The sequence below is a fragment of the Theobroma umbraticum genome, unplaced genomic scaffold (assembly GCF_002168275.2).
Source record: "Theobroma umbraticum cultivar Fairchild unplaced genomic scaffold, ASM216827v3 scaffold_86.0, whole genome shotgun sequence".
NCBI lineage: Eukaryota > Viridiplantae > Streptophyta > Magnoliopsida > Malvales > Malvaceae > Theobroma > Theobroma umbraticum.
The window spans coordinates 2,590,180-2,617,352 of NW_018397263.1; the positions used below are offsets into that span (position 1 = coordinate 2,590,180).

General features: G+C 36.0%; 8 protein-coding genes across 13 annotated transcripts; 3 read left to right on the forward strand and 5 right to left on the reverse strand.

Moving 5' to 3' along the window:
* Positions 1-618: 618 nt before the first annotated feature.
* On the reverse strand, positions 619-7,093 carry LOC110420934 (phosphoglycerate kinase, cytosolic-like). Of its 5 annotated transcripts, XM_021434354.1 has the most exons (15): positions 6,826-7,093; positions 6,699-6,745; positions 5,976-6,246; positions 5,302-5,645; positions 4,927-5,212; positions 4,314-4,381; positions 3,394-3,645; positions 3,003-3,078; positions 2,718-2,794; positions 2,598-2,647; positions 2,392-2,476; positions 2,167-2,265; positions 1,717-1,786; positions 1,435-1,629; positions 619-1,279 (listed from the first exon to the last, which is right to left on the reverse strand). In XM_021434354.1, the coding sequence occupies exons 1-14, from the start codon at positions 6,965-6,967 to the stop codon at positions 1,553-1,555; spliced, it is 1,944 nt and encodes a 647-aa protein (XP_021290029.1). In that variant the 5' UTR covers positions 6,968-7,093; the 3' UTR covers positions 619-1,279; positions 1,435-1,552. The 5 variants fall into 5 exon arrangements, with proteins under 5 accessions (XP_021290029.1, XP_021290028.1, XP_021290026.1 ...); XM_021434353.1 differs by having other exon boundaries at positions 619-1,231; positions 1,435-1,786; XM_021434351.1 differs by having other exon boundaries at positions 1,435-1,786.
* Positions 7,094-7,757: 664 nt separating this feature from the next.
* On the forward strand, positions 7,758-9,774 carry LOC110420878 (membrane magnesium transporter-like protein). The gene is made up of 4 exons (XM_021434266.1): positions 7,758-7,914; positions 8,001-8,053; positions 8,154-8,254; positions 9,363-9,774. Exons 1-4 carry the CDS (start codon positions 7,842-7,844, stop codon positions 9,454-9,456), a joined length of 321 nt encoding a protein of 106 aa, XP_021289941.1. The 5' UTR covers positions 7,758-7,841; the 3' UTR covers positions 9,457-9,774.
* Positions 9,775-12,115: 2,341 nt separating this feature from the next.
* TAF8 (TBP-associated factor 8) lies at positions 12,116-13,948 on the reverse strand. Its single transcript, XM_021434260.2, has one exon. The coding sequence runs from the start codon at positions 13,297-13,299 to the stop codon at positions 12,178-12,180; it is 1,122 nt and encodes a 373-aa protein (XP_021289935.1). The 5' UTR covers positions 13,300-13,948; the 3' UTR covers positions 12,116-12,177.
* A 177-nt stretch (positions 13,949-14,125) lies between these two features.
* LOC110420877 (actin T1-like protein) lies at positions 14,126-15,782 on the forward strand. Its single transcript, XM_021434265.2, has 3 exons — positions 14,126-14,334; positions 15,313-15,391; positions 15,518-15,782. The coding sequence occupies exons 1-3, from the start codon at positions 14,183-14,185 to the stop codon at positions 15,584-15,586; spliced, it is 300 nt and encodes a 99-aa protein (XP_021289940.1). The 5' UTR covers positions 14,126-14,182; the 3' UTR covers positions 15,587-15,782.
* A 155-nt stretch (positions 15,783-15,937) lies between these two features.
* On the forward strand, positions 15,938-19,303 carry LOC110420875 (thylakoid lumen 15.0 kDa protein). 2 transcript variants are annotated; one of them, XM_021434262.2, is made up of 6 exons: positions 15,938-17,266; positions 17,465-17,568; positions 18,339-18,429; positions 18,574-18,642; positions 18,760-18,827; positions 18,933-19,303. In XM_021434262.2, exons 1-6 carry the CDS (start codon positions 17,059-17,061, stop codon positions 19,023-19,025), a joined length of 633 nt encoding a protein of 210 aa, XP_021289937.1. In that variant the 5' UTR covers positions 15,938-17,058; the 3' UTR covers positions 19,026-19,303. The 2 variants fall into 2 exon arrangements, with proteins under 2 accessions (XP_021289937.1, XP_021289936.1); XM_021434261.2 differs by having other exon boundaries at positions 18,718-18,827; positions 18,933-19,292.
* An 898-nt stretch (positions 19,304-20,201) lies between these two features.
* LOC110420876 (protein SMALL AUXIN UP-REGULATED RNA 16-like) lies at positions 20,202-20,845 on the reverse strand. The gene has a single exon (XM_021434264.2). The coding sequence runs from the start codon at positions 20,772-20,774 to the stop codon at positions 20,376-20,378; it is 399 nt and encodes a 132-aa protein (XP_021289939.1). The 5' UTR covers positions 20,775-20,845; the 3' UTR covers positions 20,202-20,375.
* A 2,352-nt stretch (positions 20,846-23,197) lies between these two features.
* LOC110420824 (auxin-induced protein 6B-like) lies at positions 23,198-23,734 on the reverse strand. The gene has a single exon (XM_021434200.2). It carries the CDS (start codon positions 23,698-23,700, stop codon positions 23,284-23,286), a length of 417 nt encoding a protein of 138 aa, XP_021289875.1. The 5' UTR covers positions 23,701-23,734; the 3' UTR covers positions 23,198-23,283.
* Positions 23,735-25,842: 2,108 nt separating this feature from the next.
* Positions 25,843-26,229, reverse strand: LOC110420685 (auxin-induced protein 10A5-like). The gene has a single exon (XM_089784288.1). It carries the CDS (start codon positions 26,227-26,229, stop codon positions 25,843-25,845), a length of 387 nt encoding a protein of 128 aa, XP_089640414.1.
* Between the last annotated feature and the right edge of the window lie 944 nt (positions 26,230-27,173).

Below are 27,173 nucleotides of genomic sequence, written 5' to 3' on the forward strand. Positions count from 1 at the left end.
AAGGAAATTAAAATGGACTGAGCTAAATTTTCTTTTCTTTGTTGACGTAAGAAGGTAAAAATGGAATATTATTGTCCCATTTTTTTAATTATATAATTAAAAATAATAAATATCATACATCTAATAAAGGCAGGGCACGTCACATGCCAGAAGCAAAATGAAAAATTTTTATTATTATATGACATTAAATAAATAATTTATTATTGGTATTATTAATTAAAGCAAAATTTAATCAAATGATAGGGGTACGAATGTAACATGTGAAGTAGGTGGCAGAATAAAATGGACCGACTTTATTATTGACCGATTTTACTTTGTTCATTTTTCTAATCTTTTCATTCAAATTTGACCATTTAGTTTAATACTTTCTTGGTTGGAATTATTTCTTTTTTTTTTTAATTAGTTGAAATGTCAAAATTATTTAACCCAATACTTTGTTGAAGGAAAGTTATTCCATACCAGATGGTACATCAAATGCTTAAACCAAAAACAAGGACCACAAAAAAATTAAAGATGGGAAGGGAATTATTGGGTATATATAAATGTACCAAGTTGCATGTGAATGTGAGCATCCAAGACAGAAATGCTTTTGCCTGTTGCCACTTCATATTCCTCTCATTGGAAAAGTGCTTTTGATTGTTTATTATTTAATTTCTGCCTTTTTTTGGGGAATACAATACTACAAAGAAAGAAACCTTCCAGGTTAAATCCAAGACACCCAAATCAAATGAAATAATGCTGCTACCTTCTGACTCTGGGGCTCTAATGATGAACTCTCTTTTGCTTTTGACTGCAGCTTGAATTTGTGTGACCACAGTAATCCAAGGAAAAAAGCTTCTTTCTTTTGGTCACAATCTCAAGGAAAAAGGTTGATCAAATCATGATGTCACAGGGGGGTGAATAGATGCCTTCATGTTAAAATTTTTCTAAGCTACAGATTCAGGAAGGGCTTGATAATGGAAGTTCACAAAAGAAAAGGAAAATACAAACTGCTGTTCCTTTTTCTTAAAAACTGATAGCTCTCCACCTGTCTTAAAAGCTGCTAACTTTTGCCTTATATAGACTCTGTCAAGGTAACCATTCTTGGCAATTTGTAGTCTCTACTGCCATAAGCATGACGCTGCCAAGTGCCCAACATCTGAGTTCAATTCCCTGCTTTGGCAAGGTTGCTTGTCATGCATTTCCTCACAGATATCCGAGCAATCATGCATATTGCAGTCGCTTCCAGTGTCTGGCAAAGAAAATTTCATGAAAGTTGTAGCATGTAGCTCATGTTCATCTGATTCATATAAATTACTCAGTGCATTAGTAATAACTTGATAAAACCATGAAAGTAGGAGAATTAATGAGTTACCTTTCCCTAGACTGGCATAAAACAATAACTCAGGATCTCCCTAGGGATTAACAATAAGATGAAACATGGCTGAGACTTACCTCCAAGAAAGGTAAACCATGGCTGCACTGAAATCTAGTTTCTCTACAAATGATCTTCAAGCAGTATGAGGGCATCCCAGCTACGGCCAACTTTTCAGAACCAGCAAATTCCAACAACTTATTCAAGAGCCGTTGCATTGGAGAGCATTAATCTGTACATAGGAGCTCCACGACCTATGACATGTTGCTCCCAGTCTGAATGAATTCCAAATGGGTTCTCCTTGAGCCATGTATTTCCATTAATTATTAGGTCGTAACGATCATGCAATACATGAAATTTACCCTTTCCATATTTCAAAAACTCTTCTTTCAGTCTCATAGCAACTGCTTCAACATCAGATTGCAAAAAGACCTGAGGAAAAGAGCCAGTAAACACATATGAATATCGTCCTTGCCTAACTTATATTGAGGAGGGCCTTTCATTAGCTGCATTTCTTGTTGCTTGATTATAGAGTACCAATCATTGCAATTTCAGCTGTTCCATTCACCAAGAAATAATATATAACTACTATCACTGATGTGGTAATCAGCAATGGCCAAAAGAACAAAAGGAAAACACAGCCAAATTGTGGAAACAAGATGGCCAAATCTGCAAATAGGATTTGTTCAATAATGTTCTGATTTAATCTTGTTCCAGATTCCAATTTCAACATAGAAATTAAGGAATATTAGAACTAGTAAGAAACAAGATGGAACCTTGAGAGTTCATGTGCTGCAACAAAATTACGTTACCTTCCCCTTAGACGCAAGAAGATCTGCCACTGCTTCAATTAATGACCTTTGCAGCATCCTCCACCTATGTTCTGGTTTGTTAAAATCCGGGTTTGGGCACTACATGACATAATAATCCTGCTTAAATACTGTTTATTGGCATAAAGAAGGGGAAGGAAGCTTATTCCACATTGCCATAAAAGATGAGAATATCAAAATTAGAACCGGCTAAACATTATTGTCAACCTGTATCGAAAGAAGAACCAATTCTCCAGGGTAACTGGAAACAATGGAACGGAATGTTGATGTTGCATTTGTTTCAATAAAGTACCTAAGACAGATGACAAAAACAACATGCTAATGATATACAAGTCAGGTTAAATTGATACTAAAATAATTCAGTTAGTCTTTATCATATACATCTTTTTGGTACTAATTGCAAGCGCCCTTACCCATTTGTGATGCCAGATTGATGAACAGAATCCAGACAACGTTTTACAAGCTGAAAAGTTTATAAGCATTAGAAATAGTATAATATTTAAGACATACCATCAGAGAGGTAAAACGAAAACCTTTCCATTAATCTCCAAACCAAGAAAATTCAGATCCTTCCTCTTTCTGGTCATTCCCATGATAAAGAGTCCATTACCTGTCATTGACATATCAGATGCACAAATCAATAATAAAGAAGAATTTGACAACATATTGTCCAAAATAGTAAATAAATATAGATAAGTTCATTGCTTTCTGGCCCCTCAAAAAAGTATTATCTGATTTTGTTTTTCTTTAGGGACATTGCTATGTAATAGGAACAACTTGTTTAAGGAAACTGTAGGCAACTGGTAGGAGAAGAGTACCACTTCCAATATCAACAACCAAAGGTCGGGATGGATCAGAGTAGGCAATATTCCAGTCAATCTCAAATGGATATGCCTGCACAGAGCATTCGTTTTAAGCAGAAATCCCTAAATTTGTAACTTTTTGTTCTTTGAAACTAGAACCAATAAACCAATCCCTATGGCATTTTTATCCAAGACTAGATAATGCACCAGCCCCTGAAAGATACGAAAAATTGCATTGATACTACCTTTGCTGTTTCATTATTAATGTCAAGCACATTTGTCTAAGGCCCTTCAAGTGAAAACTATAAGCATTACCCTTGCACATGATGCAAAATTGGAAAATATGTACTTTACATACTATATGGCACAATGGTTAAGTAAAAACTAAACACAGAAGTTGGTATACTCTATCTAAGGCCATGACCCCAGGCAGCTTTTGTCCTTTGAGAAACTCCCAAACAGCTGAAGCGTTTTCCAGCATGTTAAAAGAAGATACAGAGCTTGATTCATTTTTGATTGCTTCACATGCTGTACCCCCAACAATCGTTATCTCACATTCACATTGACACTGTTTGTAAAGCATCTGAGCCAATTTAGAAGTTCCTCCTGTATATGGACTGGAGGACCAAAATTTTACTGGACCAATCCATATAATTTTCTGTAAAGCAAATTCATCCAGGTAAGTCAGAGCATGATAACACCAGAAACAACATTGAGCTAATTAAACAGTTACACCATAGAGGAAATCCATAGGACAAAAATGATACAGACATATAAAATATAGATTTTTTTTTTCAAAATTATAGGTATTGGAAATTTCTTCATACATACTCATTTCCATAGGACAAAAATGATACAGACACATAAAATATAGATTTTTTTTCAAAATTAAGGTTTTGATAATTTCTTCATACATACTCATTTACATCATAAAATGTTAAATCAATTAAACAAGAATTTTAATTGGTTAATAAACATACTAATAATCATAATAGAAATGAATATCAAATTAAAGTTGTCAAATATTCCATTCATCATACTTTGGAGCTTATAATCAGGAATATAAAGTTAATGATTTTGTCTCCAAGATCATGTAGCATGCTATAACTAGGTAAAGCTAAATTATACCAATGTGTCCTAAAATTTTCAAAGTAAAAAAAGTTTTATGCGTGGAATGATAAATATCAATAATTTTCTTACCCACATGCTCATATAATAGACCCTCAAAATAAAACCAGTGCCAACAATTTCAAATGAAGGAAGACCTCTGTTCAACCAAAAGTAACAGGTTATGTTATAGTACCATGAAATCAATTTCCTCTTTACCTTGGAATTTGTAACCAGAGAGTTTATTTCATCCAATGAACTAGGTCCAAGATCAACTGGTAACCAACCTAGACAGAAAAGTTACCGTATGAATAATTTAAAACAGGGAAATTATTACAATTAGAGAATTTTTATTATAAAATTAAAAATTTAAACAGACGAAACATTTTTTTTTTTGAAAAGTTTAAACAGACAAAACTTAATACCATATATCTACTTCCCAATAGTCATACATATTGATAAGCATCAGTTACCACACAAACTTTGGCAAAAGGTTTATGGATCATAGATGTTGTATAAGAAACCCTTCAGTTCCTATACAAACGTGAAAGATATGAAGGCGATTGACACAAAAAAGCCAGCCAGATGGTTTAACATTATGACCACCACATTGTAAGGTATGCTGAATCTCAAACGGTACCCAACCAATGGATTGGTGCATAATTTCAATATCCTAGCTAAGTATATATTTAGATGAACAAAGATGGCTTTTTCACAAAAAGTAAAAATGAAAAAGTCATTGAATTCCTACTTTACCCTGAAAACAGCACCCAAAATGAAAAAAAGTAAAAACAAAGAAGACAATGTATGTCATAATTGAAAGCAATCTTACCATCTAAAACTCCATGAACAGGAAGAAAATCCAATCGCTTAGGAAGGTGCTGATTCACACACCAAAAATCTTTTGGATACAATATGAGCACATTTTTATCATGTGCAAACTGTACAATGTCTAAAGCTGCTTTTTGCGACTCAAGTTCCACCAGATTAGGTGGAACAGAGTGTCCCAAAGCATGTATTATCTGAAAGGACATTTGTCCAACGAAGACCAATGCATCACATCTAGATGCTAAAAATTGTAAAGCAGCTGCCTTGTTGTTGAGATTGCCTCCTCCAATCTGTAGCAAGTGATAGGAAGCGCTAACAAGTGAGGAACATAAATTAATACAAATAGTTGTCACAGAATAACTAGAAAGAAAATCCATACAATTGCAATATATGGTTTCTTGTTAGTTTTTGCAGTCTTCTTGAGCTGACAAAGGCTTTCCTCAAAGGAAAAACCAGCCATAGAGGCATAGCAAAAACGAGCAACACCAACTGTTGATGCAAGAATTTTATGAGACTGGAAAAATGAGTCATTAACAAAAAAATCAACTTCTGATGATAAAAGTTCCGCAAACTTTGAACAGTTGGCAGCTTCCTCTTTATAATTGGAAAGATTCTCTAGAAGAAGGATGTCTGCTTTCTGCAGATCTTTCCTCTCCAATGGCATGTTGCAAGAAATACATCTTAAAGCAGCAACTTTTAACTGGAGAACTGATGACAAAATATCTGAAATGTGGAGAGAATAATACATTAACCACAAAGCAACTCCTCAAACTAATGGTTTAAAGACTGACTAAGGATTGAATCAAGCCTCATTATCCAATATCTATATGACTCAATCTATGGTATAAATCACTTTGCGACAATGTTATTTAAGTCTTGTGCTTTCATGTTCACATTACTCCTCCACTATGCTAATATTCCCAATGTTTTATAGAAACAACAGGTTCTAACTGCCAGGGAAAAAAAACTGCTAGTCCTTACCAATTAAAGCTTTTTATTAGAAAACAAAATTTTTCAAGAGCTTAAATTTAAAGATGGAATGGCTTAAAATACCAGCAACAGCTTCTGCAGCAAGAAGTTTGGGATTGATTTTCATACTCCATGCACTCACGAGAATCACCTTGGCCCCAGATTCATGTAAAAACTTAATGGTGTAAAGTGCTCTCAAAGCAGATTGAGAACTCCAATCCAGTTTTTCCCCAAGGAAAATGGTAGAATCAAATCTCACCATAACAACTTTTGCAAAAAGCTCCTCTCGAGGAAATTCTCTAAGAGTTTGTACATGTGGCCAGGCCTCCAATTCTACTCCATCACAGAGAGAAGCCTAGGGAAAAATCCAATTGGGAGAGAACATTAACTCACAGCCAACCTGAAAATGTTTTTTACTAGCTGAATGATCAAATCATATCGAGCCACTTGAGCCAAAAGGACATACAAGTACAGCTATAAATATAATAATGGGCCATACGACATTAGAATGAATTCAATGAACCTATATTCTCAAATGTGATTTCTTTTAGCATTCATACATGACGTTGTTAATGTTCCAAAGGGCTTTAAGAATTTATACAGACAATCAAAGATTATGTAAGACATTTTCAGGTTTCTCTGAGTAATCTTCATATTCTACGCAGGGTTAATAATGCATTAGCTTACATTGTTTTAAACTCCAAAATATGCTAACATTTTTGTTGGTAATTACCAATGCTTATCCATAATTATTTAAGTCCTAGAATATGTTAGGTCCAAAAAAGGGCAGTCAGAAAATTAAGGTACCTTCTCCATATGAGAACTTTTAACATGAGTTACAACCTCCAAACCACCTGCACAGAAAGCATCTTTGAGAAAAAAATGCAAAAAATTAAAAAAAAAAATCTTGAGCCATTAGTCTCAAAATTCATACCTTGCAAAGGTAATTGAATGTTCTTTATGGGATAAGAGCATGACCCATGTTGAAGCAACTTCCTTCCTTTCCTAGGATAGTTGTGGAAACTTAATTTGCTTAATACAAGAGTTTCCCGGAGTGCATTCAAAAGTTGACTCATTTCCTCTCTGCTAATAAGTAAAAGAGTTAAGCATTAAAACAGAAAAAGCTAAAAATAAAGTCCAAAATTTGCAATGAAATTCAATCAAAAACAGCTCTACTCTGGAGTTGCAAATTCTGGACTAATTGTTCCCCTCCACTGCACTTTCTCAGCAGCCAACGCCGTAGATAAGCGGAGCTCATGAAACGCTGCGTTTAGGAAAAGAAATAAAAATAAAATATAATACCCAAATAAACTTTTATATGTTTTTTTTAAAAATTAAATATATCTTTATCTTTTTATTATGTTTAATTAAATTGTTTTATTTTTATTTTACATTAAAAAACTTTTATTTTTAATAATTAATTAATTTTTATTAATTAAAATATTATTTATCAATTTATATTCACATGTTAATAATATAATTTTTATATAAAAAATAAAAATTTCATATGAATACTTTATTATATTAAATTAATATATTATATCATTATTATTTATAATATATCAATATGTTATATTATTATTAATTTTGATATTTTTATATATTGTATTAGTATTATATAATATAAAATAATAAATAATATTTTAATTAAATTAATAATTAATAATAAAAATTTATTTGATTAAAAATAAAAATATAAAAATTGGATTAAATATAATTAAATATAAAATTTATTTAAAAATTTTAAGTAGTTTTGGGATTTTTTTGATATTATTTAAAAAAATATCATAAATATTAAAAAGAAACGATGTCGTTTCAAGGATCGAGGTTTCAAGTTTTTAACTAGTTCCCTTTCCAGTTTAGTGACAAAAAATAACAAAAATTTGAGCTTTTCTTTTGGCTTTTGGGTTGTGATTTGTGAATCGACCGAGGAAAAGCCGATCGTCAACGATGGGATTAGGCTTTATAATCGGAGTCTTTGGAGTTCTAATCCTCTCCCACGCAGCTTATTCTACAATTCAGTGTAAAAATTCCGACAACTTTCTACTCCTTTCCGATTTGATTTGATCGATAAAGTTTTGAATTTTCTTTTTTGATTGGTTTTTTCAGATAGGGGATTGTTGAAGATTATGGAGGAGGAGTTTTCAGGTCCTCCCATGAATGTAAGTTTGAAATTTTTTTTAATGGATTTGTTGCTGTTGACAAAGTTGTGTTCTTTTTTATACAAACTCTAAAGTAAAGAAATTGATGCTGAAAAAGCAGGTCGTTTTAGAGTTGCTTCTAGGGTTTGTTTTCTGTATTTGGGCTGCCCTAACCGTGCCCGGGAAGTTTCTCTCGATACATCCTGATTCCGAGGAGAATAGGTACGTGGAAACTATATATTACTTCAATTCTGAGTGTTTTATGAAGATAAAATTGTGGTTATTTCTGAATTAAATGGCTTAATTTTGCATTAGGGGTCAGATTAGATGATCTGATGTTGATGCTTTGTTTATTCATGTAAGTTTGGGGGCAAGAAGGCACCTATATTTGTTAACTTGGGCGAAGGAAAGTGTTGGCTGTGAACCTATTGTCTTTGGGTAATGAAGTTGTGGTGAACTACAATCAGATGCAGGGCATTTTTCTTACTAGTTTTGGAATACGAAACTGAAAATGCTATTGATGTCTTAGGAATCATGATCCTACCCTGACTGTCTTTTGTCATTTGTTTAGTTGAAACAGGCTAGTTATTATGCCTCCATATGTTGGTGTGAAAGTATTCCGTAAATTACCTTTATCGATTTTGAATGCATGATCTAGCATTTGTACCTAGTGGCTTGAGTTGAATTGTAGTTGGTAATCAAGGACTTGCATCTTACCAATTTCTGCATGGACAGATATGCCTTTGAATCTGTAAATGTGTTTAATCTTTGCTTATTATCCCTCGAAGAAATTTCAGACAACATTCTCTTCCTGGAAATCCACATTCAGCTATATCTTTCCGTCACTAAGAATCTGTCCTTAGTGGTTTTGAATTTTCATTCTATTTGAATACTGTAAACTTCAATGGTAATGAAAGACTACTGTGCTTGTTTTGCATTTTAATAGGTAGAGAAGATAGCTGCTTTTAAGAAACTCTCAGCCTCATGCTTTCATGCATACTTTCTACTTAACTTTCCATTAATGCTTTTTATTTTTCTATTTTTGTTTTACTTTGCTTGCCCGGTATTGCTGAAAATGGATAAGAAAGCCTAAAATACACACCTGACCTTGGCTGTGGCTGATCATTCTTTTCAATGTTGGTAGCTGTTCTGTAATTAAGCTTTTTAGAAAAGTGTGCAAATTAAACTTCTTATCCGTCATCCTCAATCTCACAATGAGTTTGTAGGAAAGTGAAAAATGTATAATAACTACTATTACCTGTGCTAGCTTTGTTGTTTGTAGGAAAATTATACGGGTTACTGACATCAAGATGTATAATCTGGAATGCAGGATTGTTTCCTTATCAGCAAACTTGGACTTCATGATCTTCAATCACAGAGCCAAAGCATTTCCTTTAGAAATTGATATGAAGCTGAAGCATTAAGATTGAAGGAGCTTCATTGTGCTTTGATTAAGGGGAGTGTTGAACCAAAAAAGTTGAGGGCCTAGGTGTCAGGTGTACTGTCTTCAAGACGTGTTAGTGATTTTTCAAATCAACACTTATTTTTTGGCCTTGTCTGCTTTTATATTATTTTGCCTGATCGGCTGAGTGTTTGTGAGTTCAAATTATTGCCATAGCAGGCCAGCAATTCAAGACATTCCTCCTCTTAATTTTCTTTTGTCTGTAGTTTCTAACCTGTTTCATGTTTGGTATGGAACAAATATTTGAAATTTCCAATTATACCCAAGTGTTCAGTTTAAAGCTGCCTTACTTAGGAAGTGATTTTGAATTTGGCCTTAAAAAGAATGTAGTCTTGAGTAATTTTACATATCAGATATTAGCAGAAGATGGGAAGCTTAAGTGCTTGATGGTTTCTGTTACAAGCAGAAGCATCTCCGAATATTTTTTGTGCCCTCCACTGTTGCGGGCATTTTCTTACCAAAATTCCACTAGCTATATGCTTTTCGATGATCTTGAAATTTGCATAAAGAAACTGTCTAGTTTGAGTAGTACTGACGGATAAAATGCACTTGAAGAAGTGGGGAAAACCCAGAAAGGATTTTTGACTTGATCCTTGGTCTTGTAGGGACAGTTTAGCAGGGACAGCTTTAATCCTGAAACTCCACTCAGACTTGATCCTTGGTCTTGTAGAGGCTGAAATGCTCTCCTGACAAGTGATTTCTGCAGAAATATCGTAGAAAGAACTAGTAACTAGAATACTATAAGAGGACAGATGTGCGGAGGGACATTTTCCTTGCATAAATTGACCAGCCAAGGGTACAACCATGCAAGAAAAACCGCCTTTGGCAGATGCATGTACCGTCGTGGACGAACTTATACGTGCATGCACATTTGAGGTATATCTTGTCCAGCATTCGGATAACTCCAACATTATGATACGGTACAACAATTTTCTTCCACAATCCAAAATCAGACAGCTCCCATCGGCAGCACTTTTCCCCTGTACCACCACACTCTTAGTTGTCTGGATGCGAATGAGTACTAAACAAACAGGCGTGGCAATATTTGCGTAACATTTGGTAGACTCATCAAACAAAGCTGCAGAGTGCAAACATATCTTCTGATGCAATAATAAAGTTTTGGATAGACAGTGACGCCAGAAAGTGGGTTCAAGTTGACTGGCCACTCCATGCATAAATGATAAGCATTTCTGTTGGAACACATGAAACCATAAAAATAATGAAGCTTATAAATGTAATTATCATCATCACACAAATAAATCCTAGAAGCACAAAATGTGCCAATAAATTCTTTCCCACAGTCTCAATCAGAAATCCTCCTAACCCCACATTTAGCTAAGTAGGGGTCAGAGGATGACCACATGCATTAAAAAAACCAATAATTGCCAAGATGGACGCTTTCCCTATTTATATCCAACAGAAGTTCACATTACAGACAACAAAAATCTAAACAAGAAACATCTATAAGGAAGAGGGAGACAAGCTCAGTGCACATGGACGTGGCTAAAATGAATCAGAGAACCCACAGCTTCAGGTTCATGAAGCAGCTGAAGAACATTTTCCTCTCCATTTTTTGGTGGCAAACCCAGGATGACAGAAGTACAGAAAGGATAGAAAATTCAAGACCTTTGAAAAGGGGGCATTTCTCAGTTGTTGTACTCAAAAATGGTGAGCCCAAGAAATTCTTTGTTTCACTTAGCTATCTCACATATCCACCATTTAGGAAGTTACTCGACGCAGCAGAAGAAGAGTATGGCTTCAATCAAAAGGGTGCTTTAGTCATACCCTGTGAAGCAAGTGAACTTGCAAAAATATTATCATAAAAGCATAGAAGTCACGTAATCACACTGGTAATCTAAGGATATCATTTTGCAGGTGCTAAACAGTCTCTTCTAGAGGTGTTGCATTGGCATATCTCTATGCTTCATTCCTTCAAAATAAATTAGATAACCAAAGTACAGTCACTGTATGTTGTCATCTTCTAAATCTAAACATATAATCAATCCTTCCTCATAAACAATAGCAGAAAAGTACACGGATGCAAAGGCATGTTTGTAGAAACATGTATCAATGCCACCTGTCTGTCACAGCATCAATAGATTCAACTCAATCTTCATAGACTTAATTTGGCTTCTCTCTCCATCTCTCTCATTCCGTTCTTTTGTTATAAAGCAAATTTCTAAAAACTAGTTTCCTACAGCCTACAATGGAGTGATTGTAGGCGATCAGCTGGAAATCTTTTAGCAACATTGAGAACATAATTATTTCCCATCAAAAGAGTTTATTAAGACATAACTTAATTCAAGTTGCAATGATGATATTGTAAATGGATGCAATTTACATGTCAGCAAAAAAAAAAATTTCTTGAAACCATTGACAGAAAATTTTCAGTTCGTAATCCAATATAGAAGTCAGTGTATCAGTATTCAGTACAACAAAGATGGCAGAGAAAGTGAAGAACCTCATTCTCAAAGAATTACTTGAGATTAGAGCTAGTGATGTCAAAAACAATTGCTCCCATACCTCTAATCTCGGTTAGAGTGGGACTCTCAACAGTGTGATTCCATAATATCCATGCAAGAGCAATAGTGTGACCCTAAAATTAAGCATCCACAGCCCGCTGAAACAATTGATTACTAACAAAAATTTATGAGATTTCAAGAAAGACAACCTAAAATACACTTTAAGACTGGTTAAGCTCCATTGGGTATTCCGTAGTTTGTCTGAGAATAAACTCAGCTCTCCTCTTCTTATCATCCCTCTCCTCATCACGTAAAAAGAATGTTGTGCTCCTCTCACCTTTCTTCTGCAAGCTCAAATCTAGCGACTGACCCAAGATTTTCTTGCCGGTTCTGAACTTTAAATGAACAGCAGGCCTCTTTTCAGGAAGGAGCATCTTTTCACCATCTAATTCACCAGATGGCCCACCTTTCATTGCTTCAATGGCAGGAGCAAATGCCTCTAGCAGAGAAACATGATTGTCCTTGCTCACTTCATCAGAAAGCTTAGCTGGCAAAACAACTCGTGCGACATCTTTCTCCCCAGGTTGCAGTGGGGCAGCAAGAAAAGCATTATTTCCAGCTTCTTGTATAGTTTCCTTTTTAGCATCCACCACCAAGGAAGCTGAAGTTTCAGTAGAACCATTACACACCAATCTCTGTTGCAAACTCAACAAAGCCCTCTCAGCCTTTCTCCGCTGCCTTGCTTGCTCAATCTTATCAGCACGGGGATCCGATGCCCTCTCATTCCACATAGGTGTATGAATATACGTGTGAGGATCGGGGAAAGCTGGCAACCATGCTGGGATATGCTTTCCAGGTGGGGTTTCATTCATATGCTCAAAACTTGGAATCAGCTTCCTATTCCTAACAACTGGAAACTGAGGCACTGGCTGAGCAAACGGGATTTCCTCTTTTGAAGCCACAAACTGAATTATTTCCCTTACTGCACCAGAGCCTGCAAGACAATTCCCAATCTCCGAAGCACCCAAAAACCCATACGAAGCTCCCAATTCTTCTAAACTCTGAGTTATATCAAACAAATTGCATTCTGTCCTACCAGCCAAATTAGCATGAAAACTAGAATTTTTTCCTAAGTCACAGAGGTATCGAATAGTGATGTCAGCAAGAGCCTCCAAAGCAGACTCTTTGAATCCCTGATAACCAACACTCTCGCATATCTGTGCCACTGAAATCTTTGAAACCGCTCTTCCAAAGTCATCAGCTTTTGGTCTTCCCAAAGGCAAGCTACGCTGGCCTTCACTCTCTCTTGTATCTCTTGTACTCTCCACACCTCCATGGCTCATGTTCAAAACCTCATATCAAATTTTACAGTTATTTTCCCCAAAATTCTGACATTATCTTTTCTTTCACCCCATTAATCTCATACTAATTACTCAGAGAAAAAAAGAAAAAAAGAAACTAGCCATTACCCTCTATCTTGTTAATTGGAAAGGTTTGTTTTCTAAAAAGAAACACCAAGAACCAAACAAAACCCAAAATTTTTTTCTTTCTATATTTTCTCAGGAAGCTAATAAAAACGAAGAATTACAGTCGATTCCCAAAAACCCTAGAAAAAGGTCTAAACATCTACTTCTACAACAAGAAGAAAAAAGAATCAAAATCGTGGATAGAGAACAGAATTTGAAGCCTTACCAGCCATCCAAGTTCAAATCAACTGGGAAAAAGAACAACCTCAGCAGAAACCAAAGAAACAGAGCCAAATTTTAAAGCGCACCCAACCCAAAACAAAACCCTAAGAAAGACGTTAACTGTTTCAAGAGGTTTCAAGCGTTTCCAAAAAAGGTGGTCAACGGAAATGGAGGGAAAATGAGTGAAATTTGGGAAATTGAAAAAAGAGAAAAAAAAAAAACCTTGTCAGACCCTAAAAAAGGAGCGGATCAAACAAAAACCAAAATTCGAAAGAGGTGAGTGAGGGGTCGACGCAGTGAAAGTTTTTTTGGGTTTATTTATAGACCTTTAGTAAACGAATTTAACCAATAAAAAGCTAAAAGATCCGCGGCTTCCCTCTCTCGAGTATCGTTTACTTACCACTCGCTTTCTATTTGGGCCTAGCAGGCCGGCCCAAAATTATATTTTCCTTTTTAAAGTCTTTTCCTTTTTCTTGTAAAGATAAGAGCTTGGCTTGTAGTTGCAAGGGCGCTGCAGAAACACAAGGAGCGTTTGGAAATGGAGAAGTACTTCGGGAATGCATATAGAGGGGACCCGGGAGTGCCTCATGCGAGTCCGGATCGGTTCGTGAATATATGGATCGGGTCAGCTGCTTTCTCCGCTATCACTTGGTTCAAACCTTACATGTGGCAGCTTTCTAACCAATTCAAGTAATTTTTGTTCAACCATTTTCTCTTTATATATATATATATATATTATTTTTGATATTATATTTTTGGAGGATGTTATCTTCAATCTTCGATTTTCATGTTTTGATTCCCCGAAGTGATTTTGGTTGCAGTTGAAGGTAATGAAAGAGGGCTGAAATTTATGGGCATCATGAGTTTTTTTTTAAAATTTCAATTATGTAAAGTTGAGATTTTGAGTTTCTATATTCACAGTATAGGATAGATAGTTCATTGTTTCCATTAAGCTTATAGTCTGGTTTGGTCGGCATAGGTTGATTGTAGCATTTCTTCCCTTCTGAGAGTCTCAATTTCCCAGATTTTGAGCAGGGGTCAACCGAACAAATTTTAGTGTTCAAGGGCTACTATTGCTTTTTTTTCCTGCGGCTTTAGCAAGTTCTCTTTCTTTTGGAATTTATAGCTATTTTCCTGACCAACTTAAGTTATACAAGTTTGGTTTATTGAGGGATTTTCTCGAAATTCCATTCTGGAATGCTGGAATTAGGCTCCTTCTTACCTTCTCATACTCAGCAATATGCATGGATTTTGCCTCATTAACTGCGGTTCACTTCAGGGAAGGTGCGAGTCATATTTCATTTATTTGTGACTTATTAGCTACATCAGAATCGTTTCATCAAACATGCTTGTTGAAGAATTTGCTATATTCTTGCTAGGCTTGGCCAACATGAATATTTGAGATTTTGATCTGTCTACAGAAATCTATAGGGTTCTCAATCATTGTATTTATATGAGTGAAATGCATGCATGTTTGAAATACAGAGGAGTTAAAAGGTATCTATCTAAAGCCCATTCAGCTCAGTGTTCTGCTGCTTGTTTTATGCATTGGTGCCAGATTCTGGATTCTGCGATTCTATCCTGTATTTGTACTTTCCTCTTGACCCCCAATATTGCAGGTTCAGGTTTTTCTTTTTCTTTAATAATTTTGAATATGTGAATTTGCAGTTGGCATGACAAAGCAATGTTATTTGAGCAATACCATTGGAAAAAAGCAATGGCAAAGAAACAACCATACAAATTTAAGGTTTGTTGTTTGATATCACTTATGGATAACCGTTTTTAAAACGTATTATAAAAAGTTCTTTTAGATGCCTTACACAAAGTGGAGATAAAATGTTCTCATGAAACCTTCCCTTTTTTGTCTTTTCAGTGGAATGAGTGCATGGACAAGGATCACAGGGACTCGTATTATTTCAATTGGTCTGTCTACTTCTCTTAGTTTTTGGCTTGTGTAGGCATGCTCTTTGATAAGTAGTTTGGGCAAAGAGGATTGTACCCTGTTGAAAAGTTCGTGTTTCTTTATGGTTTCCACCCCTTCTTCCCAATCCATTATGCTGTCTTCACTCCCACCTCTCTCATTTTGGTGGATTTGAAGTCTTTCAAGTAATAGCAGGATCTTTTGTTATCTTTTTCCATATGTTTCTTATGATGCTGTTGAGTGAAATATACCCTTCTCTAATCTGCTAAGTCGGTGATGTCAAAATTTTTCTATGGAGTAGGGTGAATGATTAGTGATTGTTGTTTAATGGCTCATGAGAAATGGAAACAGGAGAGGGGAGATTGTTATTGAATGCTAGGTTTAGTAAGTTAATAGACTTGTGTGCGTCCCTGGGTGTGTGGTGGTCGGTGAGCAATTGACTTGTGTTCAATTGCTTAAGTTACTGCTAGGCAAGTTTGGGTAATAGGATGACCCGTGCTTCCCCTGTTTAAGCCTTTTTGTCCCAAACATATTAGATTGAGTTAGTAAATGGGTTATTTGCATTTGGCTCAATATTGTTTAGATGACACTCCCCTGTTTTGCCCTTCTAACGAGTAGCTAAATTAAATTTCAATGGATTGCTGTTGAACTCAGAAAGGAATCAAATCCTTATTGATCTTCATTTTGATAAATATTTTTGCCTCAACTGTGTTGCGGCCAGCTTTCTAAAAGTTGTCAAGAAACTGATAATTCCTTTATTAGCTCAACAGAGAAAGCACGATTTCTTCCTCTATTTGGCCAAAGTTTTATGTCTTTTTGGTTTTAATGTTGTTAATGCCCTGAAAGCCCTTCTAAAGAGGAGGGTGCGGTGCCAAAAGCATAAAAAATAAAAAGGAAAACCCCAAACAAGCAAACAAAAATACAAATATATGATCATGTCATCTATCAATGCAGGTTCCGCCAAGGTTGTTGGCCTGGAATTTGATTCTTGGATCTTTGACCACATGTTCCTAAGAAAGGAATGGTATCAATTTATGATACAAGCATTCGCTTTTTGATAACCAGGAGAAACCAATACGAAGTGAAAGAAAATATATCGATCATAAATGCGATTCACAAGATTATGTCATCCCAGTAGTAGTTGTTGGTTGATTGGGAAATTTTAACCCAGCAATGGGATGATCTTGTTACCTTACCCAAACAAAAAAAGTGCCACTTCGACAGTAGAAGTCGTCTAAGCCTCTAAGGTGAACTGAAATTGTTGGGCACGGTGTAAGTTGGATGAACTCGTTTCAAGTGAAACAAGAGTTTGGGTGTATTCATTCCACAGTTCAATGCTAAAGCAAGAAAGATAAATAAAGAATAGAGTTTATAAGCATGACACGTACTCGACCGGTTGCACACTCCCTTTGCCAAGGTCGTTAATCCTATTCCTCTCCTGGAAAGAGTTTCACTTCACTTTCAGTTTACGGTCCCAGAAAAGGAAAAAAGCCATGGCCTTTCTGCAGTATCCATCTCCATCTTTTAGAATCACCTCAATTCCTACTTATTCATTGCCCATCAGAGCATCTTCTCGTCTTTTTCTGCCAGTTACTCCTCGCTTAAACTCAACCACTCCCCGCAACTGGGTCCAAGATTTCAGAGCCAAGTCCTTGAACTGGATTTTCTCTGGTGCTCTTGCTCTTAGTTTATCTCTAACAGGCAAGTCCATTAACCTGCAATGGATGGTGCTTGACTGTTTTCAGTGGTATATCATGTTCTTAGCAATACTTTGATAACTTTAGAATTAGCTAGATGTTTATTTTATTTAAGTTTCATTATCATCTGGGTTTTGGGTCTTCTGTTGTTATTGTTATTATATTTGCAAAATCAAGCGCTTTCATGAGCCAAATCTCATAGGGGTTGGGTTCGCGGAGGCCAAAGTTGGGGTTAACAAGCCAGAATTACTTCCTAAAGAGTTCACTTCTGTGATTGATGTAGCTGGCTTCCTCTCTGATGGCCAGGTTTGGTTTCTTTCAATGTCCTTATCTTTTCATGGCATATATGTGCATTGTTTGATGATCTTGTTCTTCTCTCTTGCTTGTCCTTCAAAATGAACTATATTAGTTTGATTACTAGTATTTCCATGAGGTATTTAAGAGTAGTTTCTATTGGTTGATTACATCTGGGTTCTCGCTTCTCAGTGAGGGAATTTGATTGAATTGATTGATTATATTGCGTTCTCAATGACTAAGACTTTATCAAATTGATGCTTTTATTTTGTGCTTTTGACCTTCATTCCGATCTAGTTTTGATTCTCATGTTCTTAACTTTCACTAAGGTACTAGAAAGGGGGGTGGGAAGAGCTTTTTAAGCATGTTTTCCACATTTCTGGATACTTTATTGGTTTATCATTTACATGCTTACTGAGAATGGAGCCATGGAGTTTTAAATAGAATTAATATGGTCAACATTGTAGAACATTTATTTCTTGTCTTAAGTTCTTAACCCCTTGAATGACTTGAATTTTTGGATTTAGTATCTTTTTCTTCATTTTCTGAATAACAAGTTGTCGTCTTGCCATGGAACCAAATCCCTTGTGGTAGAGGTGCTCTCTGTATGTAGCCTTAACCTATCTCAGCTAAAAACCTCAATACATGGATGATCCTCAACTTTCCTCTCATTGAGTGATGCTACCGTATTATGAGTGTTGCACACAAAGGATGATTAATGGATAAGTAATGCCCCCTTTTACAAACAAAAGACTATTATTAACTTGCACTGTTAATCCCAGGAGAAAAGGCTTGCAGAGGAGATCAGTAATATTGAAAAGGATACCGGCTTTAAATTGAGAGTTCTAGCACAAAATTACCCTGACACACCAGGTATGATTTATTTTTACTATGTTATTGATCTTGTTGCTTTTTTAATTAACTTTTTTCTTTAAAATTTATGTTTATTTGTATTTGATTTAATTCTCAAAGCTGTTACCAAAGTCCCAAATCACTTAACTTCTAAAATTGCTACAGGGTTGGCAATCAAAGACTTTTGGCAAGTAGATGATAGAACTATTGTTTTTGTTGCTGATCCCACCTTTGGTAAAGGATTTGTCCTGCTTTTGTCTTTAAATTCTGATCTGATATGAATATTTTCTAATTACGATCTCTGACTAGGCAATATATTAAATTTCAATGTTGGGGCTTCCGTTGATTTAGACATTCCACGAAGCTTTTGGAGCCGTTTGGCAGGGAAATATGGGAACATGTTTTATTGGAAAGAGAAGGTAAAGTGTACCTGTTACATTGATAAACCACTGTTTACTAGGTGTTTAGTTTATGCAAGATTTTATCATTCAACAAAGTAATTTAAGTCATTTTTGCTGAAACAGGGAGAAGATGCATCTATTGAAGCTGCTGTCTTGGCAATATCCAATTGCTTAAGAGAACCTGTGGGGCCAAATAATTGCTCGGAGGTAAAATAACACTATATCGGTGCTACAGACAAGATTAATTCCAATTGTTATGTTAATCTATTATGTAATTCGTTTTCATTCCCTTTGATGAATAGTTCATGTCCATTTCTGAAAAGAGCTGTATAGGTAGGAAGGGGTATTATGTAATATTAGTAACAAAGTGGTGAAGGAATAAGATTTTACTTGTTCTTCAGATAATAGTCAATACCTATTGTTTCCACAGAATCATGTAATGCTGTTTCCTGGATTGAACAAAAGAAACAATGCTACAGATTTGAGTAGCATACAAATTTGGCAAACAGTATCAGACAACAGGGTTAGAGGAAGACACGTTTTCATGATCAGGTATTTTTACAATACCTATCTCCAACATCGCAACTAGCATAGAAAGTACTCTCCTTGTAGGTGCGGCTGTGGTGAGGAGCTCGCCTTATAGATGGGTTCCATACTATCACATGTTCATACCCAAAACAAAGAGCGCATATGAATGAGATGAGAGACCTCCATGGTATCCTTTTTATCCATTAAAGATTGGACAGCTCAAAACAACTACCACAGGTTCATGGTCAGCTATTGTATTCATATCTGCACTATGAACCAGTATTTAACAAAAAAGACTCGAGTTTCTGAAGTAATAAATCTCCTCGAAGCACTTGGTTGCGACGTGGTTACTATAGTTCAATCAAAATTTTAACACATTTCTGCATCCTTTTGGGTCATCATATCCATTTAGACAAAGTTGTTGAACCTTAAATTGAGTTTTCTGCATGTAGTTTTATCAAGGTAACAGTTTAGTAGCAGTTAGAAATTTGCCACAACCAAGTCATAGAGGAAGATGCTTAACATTGCAGTTTAACGAGCCTAAGTTTCATATATTTTCATCTTGGAAGGACCAAGGCAATGATATAAATAGAGACGCAGCTAAAAGCATAGACTCTCTGGTGTACAAAGGGCTTATACAGCAGGCGGCAAGAGGTCAGCGCTTTCAAGCCAAAAAAGAAGGCTTTGCTCAAAAGTTTTCCCCAACCCAATACGTAATCCCAAATTAATGGAGATTGAGTAGTGCTTCAAACCTTTTCTTCCAATATGCTTGGATAACTTGAAAGTGGCTCATGTTTCTGCTGAAGTTGTAAGTGTATGGTGTTCTTCAAGTACACAGGACAAGGCAAAAATGTATTCATGACATTTGTGTATGATAAATCATTAAAACTTTTTTTTTTCTTTGGCACATTTGATTAGTGATTGGCATGAAAATAATAGGAGGAAAAGAGGGTTCAGATCAGACTAATCAGCCCGTCAGAAAACGATATAATCGACCTAGAAGCTGCCTAGAATGTACTAGTAATATTTTACTTTATGTTACACCCAAGCACTAGCAATTTTCTTTGTTCTGTCTTCCAGGATCTTCTGTAACTCTTCAGGTTGACAAGGGACTGTTAGAGCTCCCTTTTGATGGAATCCATATTCTTCTTTAGCTTGCTCTAGTAACCTCAAAAACGCTGGATTCCTCAGGTAGCTCAGCTCCAAGATAAACCTCTTTGGTTTTCCACCTTTGACTGCAATTACTGCAAAATGCCCTTCCTTCACATCCTTTGGTATCTTCTTTGTTTCTTCAACATTTTCATCAAACTCAACAGCATTCTGATCAAGGCCTCTTGATGGAAATTCCGAGAGAACTCGTTTTAGCATTTTCATCAAAAGCCTAAGCACGAGAAGCCCTGTATGACGCTGCTCCCAGGTTTGCATTTTCACACACATCGATCTCAAATTGTGATCAAAATTCAAAAGCTCTTTGAGACTTGGAAATTCTTTGTGTTTCCGTATTCTGAATGATCTGCTGATCCTGAGAGACATTTATACTGGGGACTGGGGTGTTAAAAGAAACTGGAAGCACATGTGAAATTTCTGAGAGACATTATGGGCCATTTTCATATGGTAGCTAACGAGTATCATTTAATGCTTCCTTGTAAACAGTGGGTTCTTTTGAAACGCGGTATGCAACATCATTGCTTAGTTTCTTATCTAAAACGTATGCAATTGTTGGATGTACGGCACAATGTCTCGGCCTCTCAGTGAGTTGTGTTTACCATCTCACAGTTTAAAAATGTAAAATATCAGTCCTTTGATTGTTGAAGTAGCCAAAACAATACGGTGGTGAAAATTAATTCACTGCCTGGTGGCTGTATGTACCGGTACATAAGATTAGTTGCAAAGAATGTTTGTTCTAAAACCCAAAGAAATGCTCTTGCTAACAAACCCCCTTTTTTAATTGCGGGTTAAAGCTTAAAGGCCTCCATGTTATAAATAGCTTCTAGGAAATTATTTTGCTTCTTTGCTGTTAATTAATCAATAAAAATGGAGTCTTCCCTTGCTTACTGTTTAGAGTAGATCATGCCCTGTTTAAACTCTTTCCTAAATGCAGCTATTGTTGAACGCTTGTAGAGACAGAATTCGGAGATGGTACCTATGACTGACCAAGCTACACTAGTTTGATTGCCGGTGGTACAAATGGTGTCGGCATAATAGTATTTAATGCATTCAAATTTACCGTAGTCCTTTTAAGTTTGTGGAAAGCAATGGTAAAGACCTACCGCCATTGACTCTACTGTGCCTTTCCAGGAGATAGATTCTTAATGTATGACTCTGACACACTCAGTAAGGAGATGGGAAGAAAGTCATGGAGGTGGTTAAGCAGTGCCCTTTCATCATTTTGAAAGCCAAAAGTGAATTTGATTGAAACACTACAAAAGTATAAGATATTGGCCACCGTCTTTTTCCCTCCTCGGGTGATGCCAAAAAAATACCGTCAGACGATAATTGAAATCAAAGTTCAGAGTTGGTCGCATTTAAGTGCCACGGATGCAAAGGGACACAGAACATGAAGAGGCAGAAGAAATCAAGTTACTGCTATCTTCGGTGCATCAGACCAGGTAGAATTTTGAGTGATTAGAATGTGATACTTCAGAATTCTTTTCCCTTTCTGCTACTGCAAAGCTGTTAAGCGTCAAACTCTGATTGTATGAAGACTTAATATTGCTCCTGATTCTCAAAATCTGCACTGAACATGGAATGGCAGGAATGTCATCATGATACTAAGTGGTCGTCTGCTTAAACATCAAGCATTCAGTCATTAACTATTGATATTGTCATCATAATAATAGATCACTGCTGTTGTTGCGGAATTTTACTGCACTTCATAAACGTAAAGGGCACTGAGGAAGATTGCAAAGCAAAAGTCGCTCATATTAATACACAAAGAAATCATTGTCTCAATATCTATTTTTCAGATAATTGGCACTTCAGTGTTACTTGATCAATATCCTGAAAGTTGGAAACAAGTGGATTTTGCTGCTTATATGTGGCCCTGGTTTTCCATTCCAACTAGTCAAGATTTGACAGTATCCAATAATTGCATTAGCAATAATACGATTTTCACCGTGTTTTACAACTGTGCTACTGTTGTCTGACGGTTGGGACGCAAACAGATGAATTTTGCCTAGTACATGGGACCATAAAATAGTTTCGTCTGGTTTGTAGCCGCTATCTGGCTTTCGAGATGATAAGAGCTCAGAGTCTATGGTCTTATCTTACCCGATATACCAAAGTTTTCGCCAACTCATCTAGTAAGCTACCTCTGAACACTGAAGTTTAAAAATTTCAGTCGGGAAAACAGCAAGTCACATGCTAACATAAACTGTGAAAAACTGCAGGATTGACAGGAAGATTTACAACATAAATTAGCTCAAAATTTCTGACATATAACTTGTTTCCATTGCCCAATGATTTTCCAAATACTTGGAGGTAATCTATATACGGTATGCACAATAAAAATTTCACAAGAACTAATTGCTGCATTTGCAAAAGTTCATTTCTTGTAGTACGTGAAGTACTTGAGCTGTAGTGACGTGGAATTTCTAACTTAATTGATAATTCTGTGGTGCTAAGGGGATGGTTCTGTATCGTCCTTGGCTTTGGAATTGTTTAAACATCTGAAAAGGATTACGCATGTCATTTTAAAAATCTTTTGGTTGTTCCTCCTAGGCATTCGAGTTAACCCATGCTTTGGAAAAGCACGTAAATTCTGGTTGAAGCTAAAGCAAAGACTGAGGTCTTAATATGATATAATATACATGTCTATGTCAATTACTAACTTTGCAAAAACTTCCACGGGATGGCATTACTGAAAATTTACAAATCTTTGAAATCAAGCAAGATGTGTTGACTTGGACAAGAGCTCGAAAAAGTTACAAGAAATCTGTTATTTGTCCTAGTAGCTTTCTAGTATGGTAGTATCACACGTAGCCCTACTTTCAGTGCCAGCATTGTTTTCATTGCTGTGTTCTAGAATCTCCTGCAATTCATGAGGTCGGCAAGGGAGAGAAAGAGCCCCCTTCTGCTGAAATCCATATTCTTCCCGAGCCTGATCTAGTAGACTTAGAAACGCAGGGCTTGTTAGCTGGTCTAATTCAATAACAAACCTCTGTGTTTCCTTTCCCTTCACTGCAAAGACTGTAAAAAATCCTTCCTTAACATCATCTGGGACTGTTTTAGCCACGCTCATGTCTTCATCAAATCCGGCATGGTTGAGAGCAGGTGATTCTCTGAATGCTGAAACCCAATATCCCTTTGTTAGTTTTTGAAAGAAAGACCTAAACATCATCAAACCTCTCTTGCTTTCTGTCATGTTCTTGATTGACAACTCTCAGTGAATTTATGAGTTTCTTTGAAATCTATGCTCCTTTCTGCCAGACTTTCAGGGGTACTTATATTGGTTGGTGAATAGAAGATGGAAAGTTCTATGAAATACAGCGGAGCCCCTTTTAACAAACTAAATGGATTGACTGACACGGAATTATACTGTTCTCAACAATAATGTTTATGTTAAAAGCTTTATCTGCTTAATTCGGATTCAATTTTGCCTTATTTTCCGCTAGATTTTGCTGATAAAGTGGGGCTAAATTGAGTATTTTCCGCTACATGATGTGAACATTGGTACTTTACAGATGGGAAAATTGCTTGCTGTTGATCATAAATTGATTGAGATAGTATTAGCATGTTTACTTTGTAGCAGAGAGGATAACATCATTTTCTTTAAGTACCTTTGACTCAAGTGTTTGCAGTTGGTTATGAGCTATAGGGAACTTTAAACTAAACTTTGAAATTTTCACTCTTGATAAAGATGTCTAACACTTGTTTGCAGTTGGTAGAATGGGGCTCGGATAAAGATATTGGCTTCTTGTTACTATTTGCATCTTCAACATTTCTCCCAATGTTTGTGACGTCGGCACGCATGCATAGTTACAATCAATTCATAAAGTTCTACAAGTTACATAAATTCTGATAGAACAAGGGTGGTTATAGTATGCCCTTCAGGACATCTGCTAAATGTCTGCAGATGCATAGATATATTAAGCACTGATATGGGGGGATAACTGGATAAGAATGCTGGCCTTTGATGGCTGGCGCTGTTGCTCCATCTTTTTCATGCCCCTTGCTCTTACCATACCAAATGCATTTTTTCAAAACCGAGAGCAAGCTGGAGGAGGAAAGATACTTCATTTATTACTAAACACATAATATATTAACACACATCATATGGTTACCATCATTAATATTTGTATTTATTATTGGTCATAACCCATCTGCTTAAATATCAAAAAATCTGTGCTTATCACTATGATCATCCTAACAATACAGACCAGTAGTGACGCAATTATGGAATTTCGATGAGATTTATAGATTGAAAGGGCACTGTGGCACTCCGTGGAGATTATTAAAAAAAAAAAAGTAGCCATACTTATGCTCAAAGTAAGACTGCAGGTCTCGATAACTGTCCTGTTCTAAGCATTTCCTATGTAGGAGGTATTTTAGACTGACTTGATCAATTTCTTGTAACCGAGTGGTTTTGCTGCATTTGTACTTCTGGTTTTCTTTCTAACCTTAGTCATGAGAGTTGTGAGTACCCACTAATTGCATTACATAACAAGTCATAAAATGAAGAAGCACCATATTGTACAGCTGTGTACAAATTCCTACGGTTGTCCAACTGTTGGGGAACAAATAATTGAATCCCAATCAATAATTATGTCGAATACATGGGACCACAGAAATTATGGTCTGGTTGTGTATATGTGGATTTATCTAGCTTAGAATTTATGGATTTATCTATCATGATATATGTTCCAAATAATTTGCATGACTTGTCATACCTCTGACGTTTGAGAAATTTCAGTGTCAAATAGTAAATCAGATATTAACATGAGCTAGCAGTGAAACTACAGCACTGACAATTTGTTTGCATGATAACATTAAATTTTGAGAATATGATGCTTAGCAGAGGGCTCGCTTCCGTTGCCAAATGGTTTTCCCAGACCATTTTAGAGAAACCCTATACACACACACACACTGTATTTCTGTTCATAAGAAAGGCACATCAAAGGCTCTACAAGAACAAATTTAGAAGGTTTACTTTCCTTTGTATTCCCTTATATTTGAATAATAGCTAGTGAGGTGATATTCTTCACGAAAACAGCTCATTAGCAAACCTCTTATGGTTGTTCAGCAAAGCCAGTCCATTTAGCTTATTTTGTGGAATGCATGTGAAATCAGATTGAAGATGAGAAAAAGAAGATTTCAATGCTAGATTTAAATAATATATGCAAATATATAAATCTATTTTTTTCCATTGCCATTTGCTGAATGCTCACTTTACTATTTATCAAGAGGAAAGCAGTACATAAAACCTGTAAATGTTTAATTTAATCAAGATCTACTGAATTGGAGAAGGGACTTCTGAAAATTAAATGAAATCAGTTATTTGTCCTAGCTAGTAGCTTTCTAGTGGGCTAGTATCCGTTTTAGTCCAGCCTTCAGCACCAGCCTCATTTACTTTCCCATGTTCTAGAATCTCCAGCAATTCTTGAGGTCGACAGGGAAGAGAAAGATCCCCCTTCTGCTGGAAACCATATTCTTCCCGAGCCTGCTCCAGTCGACTCAGGAATGCAGGGTTTATTAATTTGTCTAGTTCAATGACAAACCCCTGTGTTTCCTTTCCCTTCACTGCAAAAACTGTAAAATATCCTTCCTTGACATCATCTGGCACTGTTGTTGCCACGTCCACTTCTTCGTCAAACTCAGCATGGTTGAGAGCTGTTCCTTTGGATTCTGAGACCCAGAATCCTTTTCTTAGTTTTTGAAAGAAAGGTGTAAACATCACTAAATTACGTTTGCTTTCTGTTATGTTCTTGATTGAATCTCTAAGTGAATTTTAAGAGTTTCGTTGGAATGTATGCTCCTTTTGCCGAGTCTGCAAGGAAATTTACATTGGTTTGTGAATAGCAAATGCCTAACTTCTCGACACATTTTGGAGCCACTTGAAACAGTATAACGTGTAGTTTGTCTGAGAGGTCAATTTGACTATGTTTACATGGATCGATTGGCAAGGAATACTGTTCTCAACCTAAGTTTCCATTTAATAGCTTGACACCTTATCTTCTCACTAGGTTCTTTGGAATTTGTGAGGCTAGAGTACTGAATTGCACACCGTTGTCTTCTCTTTTCCTTTTGTCTCCCTCCCTTTTGATGACAGTGTGTGTAACACGTTTTCATATTGTGGAACATTGGTACTTTACAGAAGAAAATCTGCTGGCTACTGACTAGAAATTGATTGAGGTAGCATGTATAGACTGAAAATTACAGGCCATGGATAATGTCTCACTTGTGAAAGATATTTTTGAAGTGCCTGTCATTTGAGTATTAACCTATGCACTATCAGACTAAAGGAAATCTTACAAATAACTTATATTTATCAACATAAATGTAACTGAGTTTTCTTTAGCAGCAAGTTCTATTACAAGAATCGAACTGAACTTGTTCACATTAATGTCGTTGTATTTCTCTTCTTCTTCTTCAACCCCTTTATGTTGATGGTTGATAAATTCATACATACAAGTGCATGAAGATTTGTAAAATGGGTTTAGAGAGTTATAAAGCTTACGTACATTTTCTTTATCTTTTTGGCCTTACTGTTTAGTAGACCCTTCAAAAATATCTTCTTTACATCAGCAGTGAAAGAGACTATGGAGCATTGATATGGATGAGAGGATAAATGGATAAGAATGCTGGCTGTTATAGGACTGCATTCTTGCTCCATATTTT

Coding starts and splice junctions, on each gene's coding strand:
- LOC110420934 (XM_021434353.1), bottom strand. CDS start 6,967: ATGAGTCAACTTTTGAATGCACTCCGGGAAACTCTTGTATTAAGCAAA. Junction 6,247..6,698: donor AAAGTTCTCATATGGAGAAG/GTACCTTAATTT, acceptor ATTTTTCCCTAG/GCTTCTCTCTGTGATGGAGT. Junction 3,079..3,393: donor GGGTCATGGCCTTAGATAGA/GTATACCAACTT, acceptor TGCTCTGTGCAG/GCATATCCATTTGAGATTGA.
- LOC110420878 (XM_021434266.1), top strand. CDS start 7,842: ATGGGATTAGGCTTTATAATCGGAGTCTTTGGAGTTCTAATCCTCTCC. Junction 7,915..8,000: donor AGCTTATTCTACAATTCAGT/GTAAAAATTCCG, acceptor TGGTTTTTTCAG/ATAGGGGATTGTTGAAGATT. Junction 8,054..8,153: donor TTTCAGGTCCTCCCATGAAT/GTAAGTTTGAAA, acceptor CTGAAAAAGCAG/GTCGTTTTAGAGTTGCTTCT.
- TAF8 (XM_021434260.2), bottom strand. CDS start 13,299: ATGAGCCATGGAGGTGTGGAGAGTACAAGAGATACAAGAGAGAGTGAA.
- LOC110420877 (XM_021434265.2), top strand. CDS start 14,183: ATGGAGAAGTACTTCGGGAATGCATATAGAGGGGACCCGGGAGTGCCT. Junction 14,335..15,312: donor CAGCTTTCTAACCAATTCAA/GTAATTTTTGTT, acceptor GTGAATTTGCAG/TTGGCATGACAAAGCAATGT. Junction 15,392..15,517: donor AACAACCATACAAATTTAAG/GTTTGTTGTTTG, acceptor TTGTCTTTTCAG/TGGAATGAGTGCATGGACAA.
- LOC110420875 (XM_021434261.2), top strand. CDS start 17,059: ATGGCCTTTCTGCAGTATCCATCTCCATCTTTTAGAATCACCTCAATT. Junction 17,267..17,464: donor TCTTAGTTTATCTCTAACAG/GCAAGTCCATTA, acceptor CAAATCTCATAG/GGGTTGGGTTCGCGGAGGCC. Junction 18,643..18,717: donor TGTTGCTGATCCCACCTTTG/GTAAAGGATTTG, acceptor ATCTCTGACTAG/GCAATATATTAAATTTCAAT.
- LOC110420876 (XM_021434264.2), bottom strand. CDS start 20,774: ATGTGTGTGAAAATGCAAACCTGGGAGCAGCGTCATACAGGGCTTCTC.
- LOC110420824 (XM_021434200.2), bottom strand. CDS start 23,700: ATGACAGAAAGCAAGAGAGGTTTGATGATGTTTAGGTCTTTCTTTCAA.
- LOC110420685 (XM_089784288.1), bottom strand. CDS start 26,229: ATGTTTACACCTTTCTTTCAAAAACTAAGAAAAGGATTCTGGGTCTCA.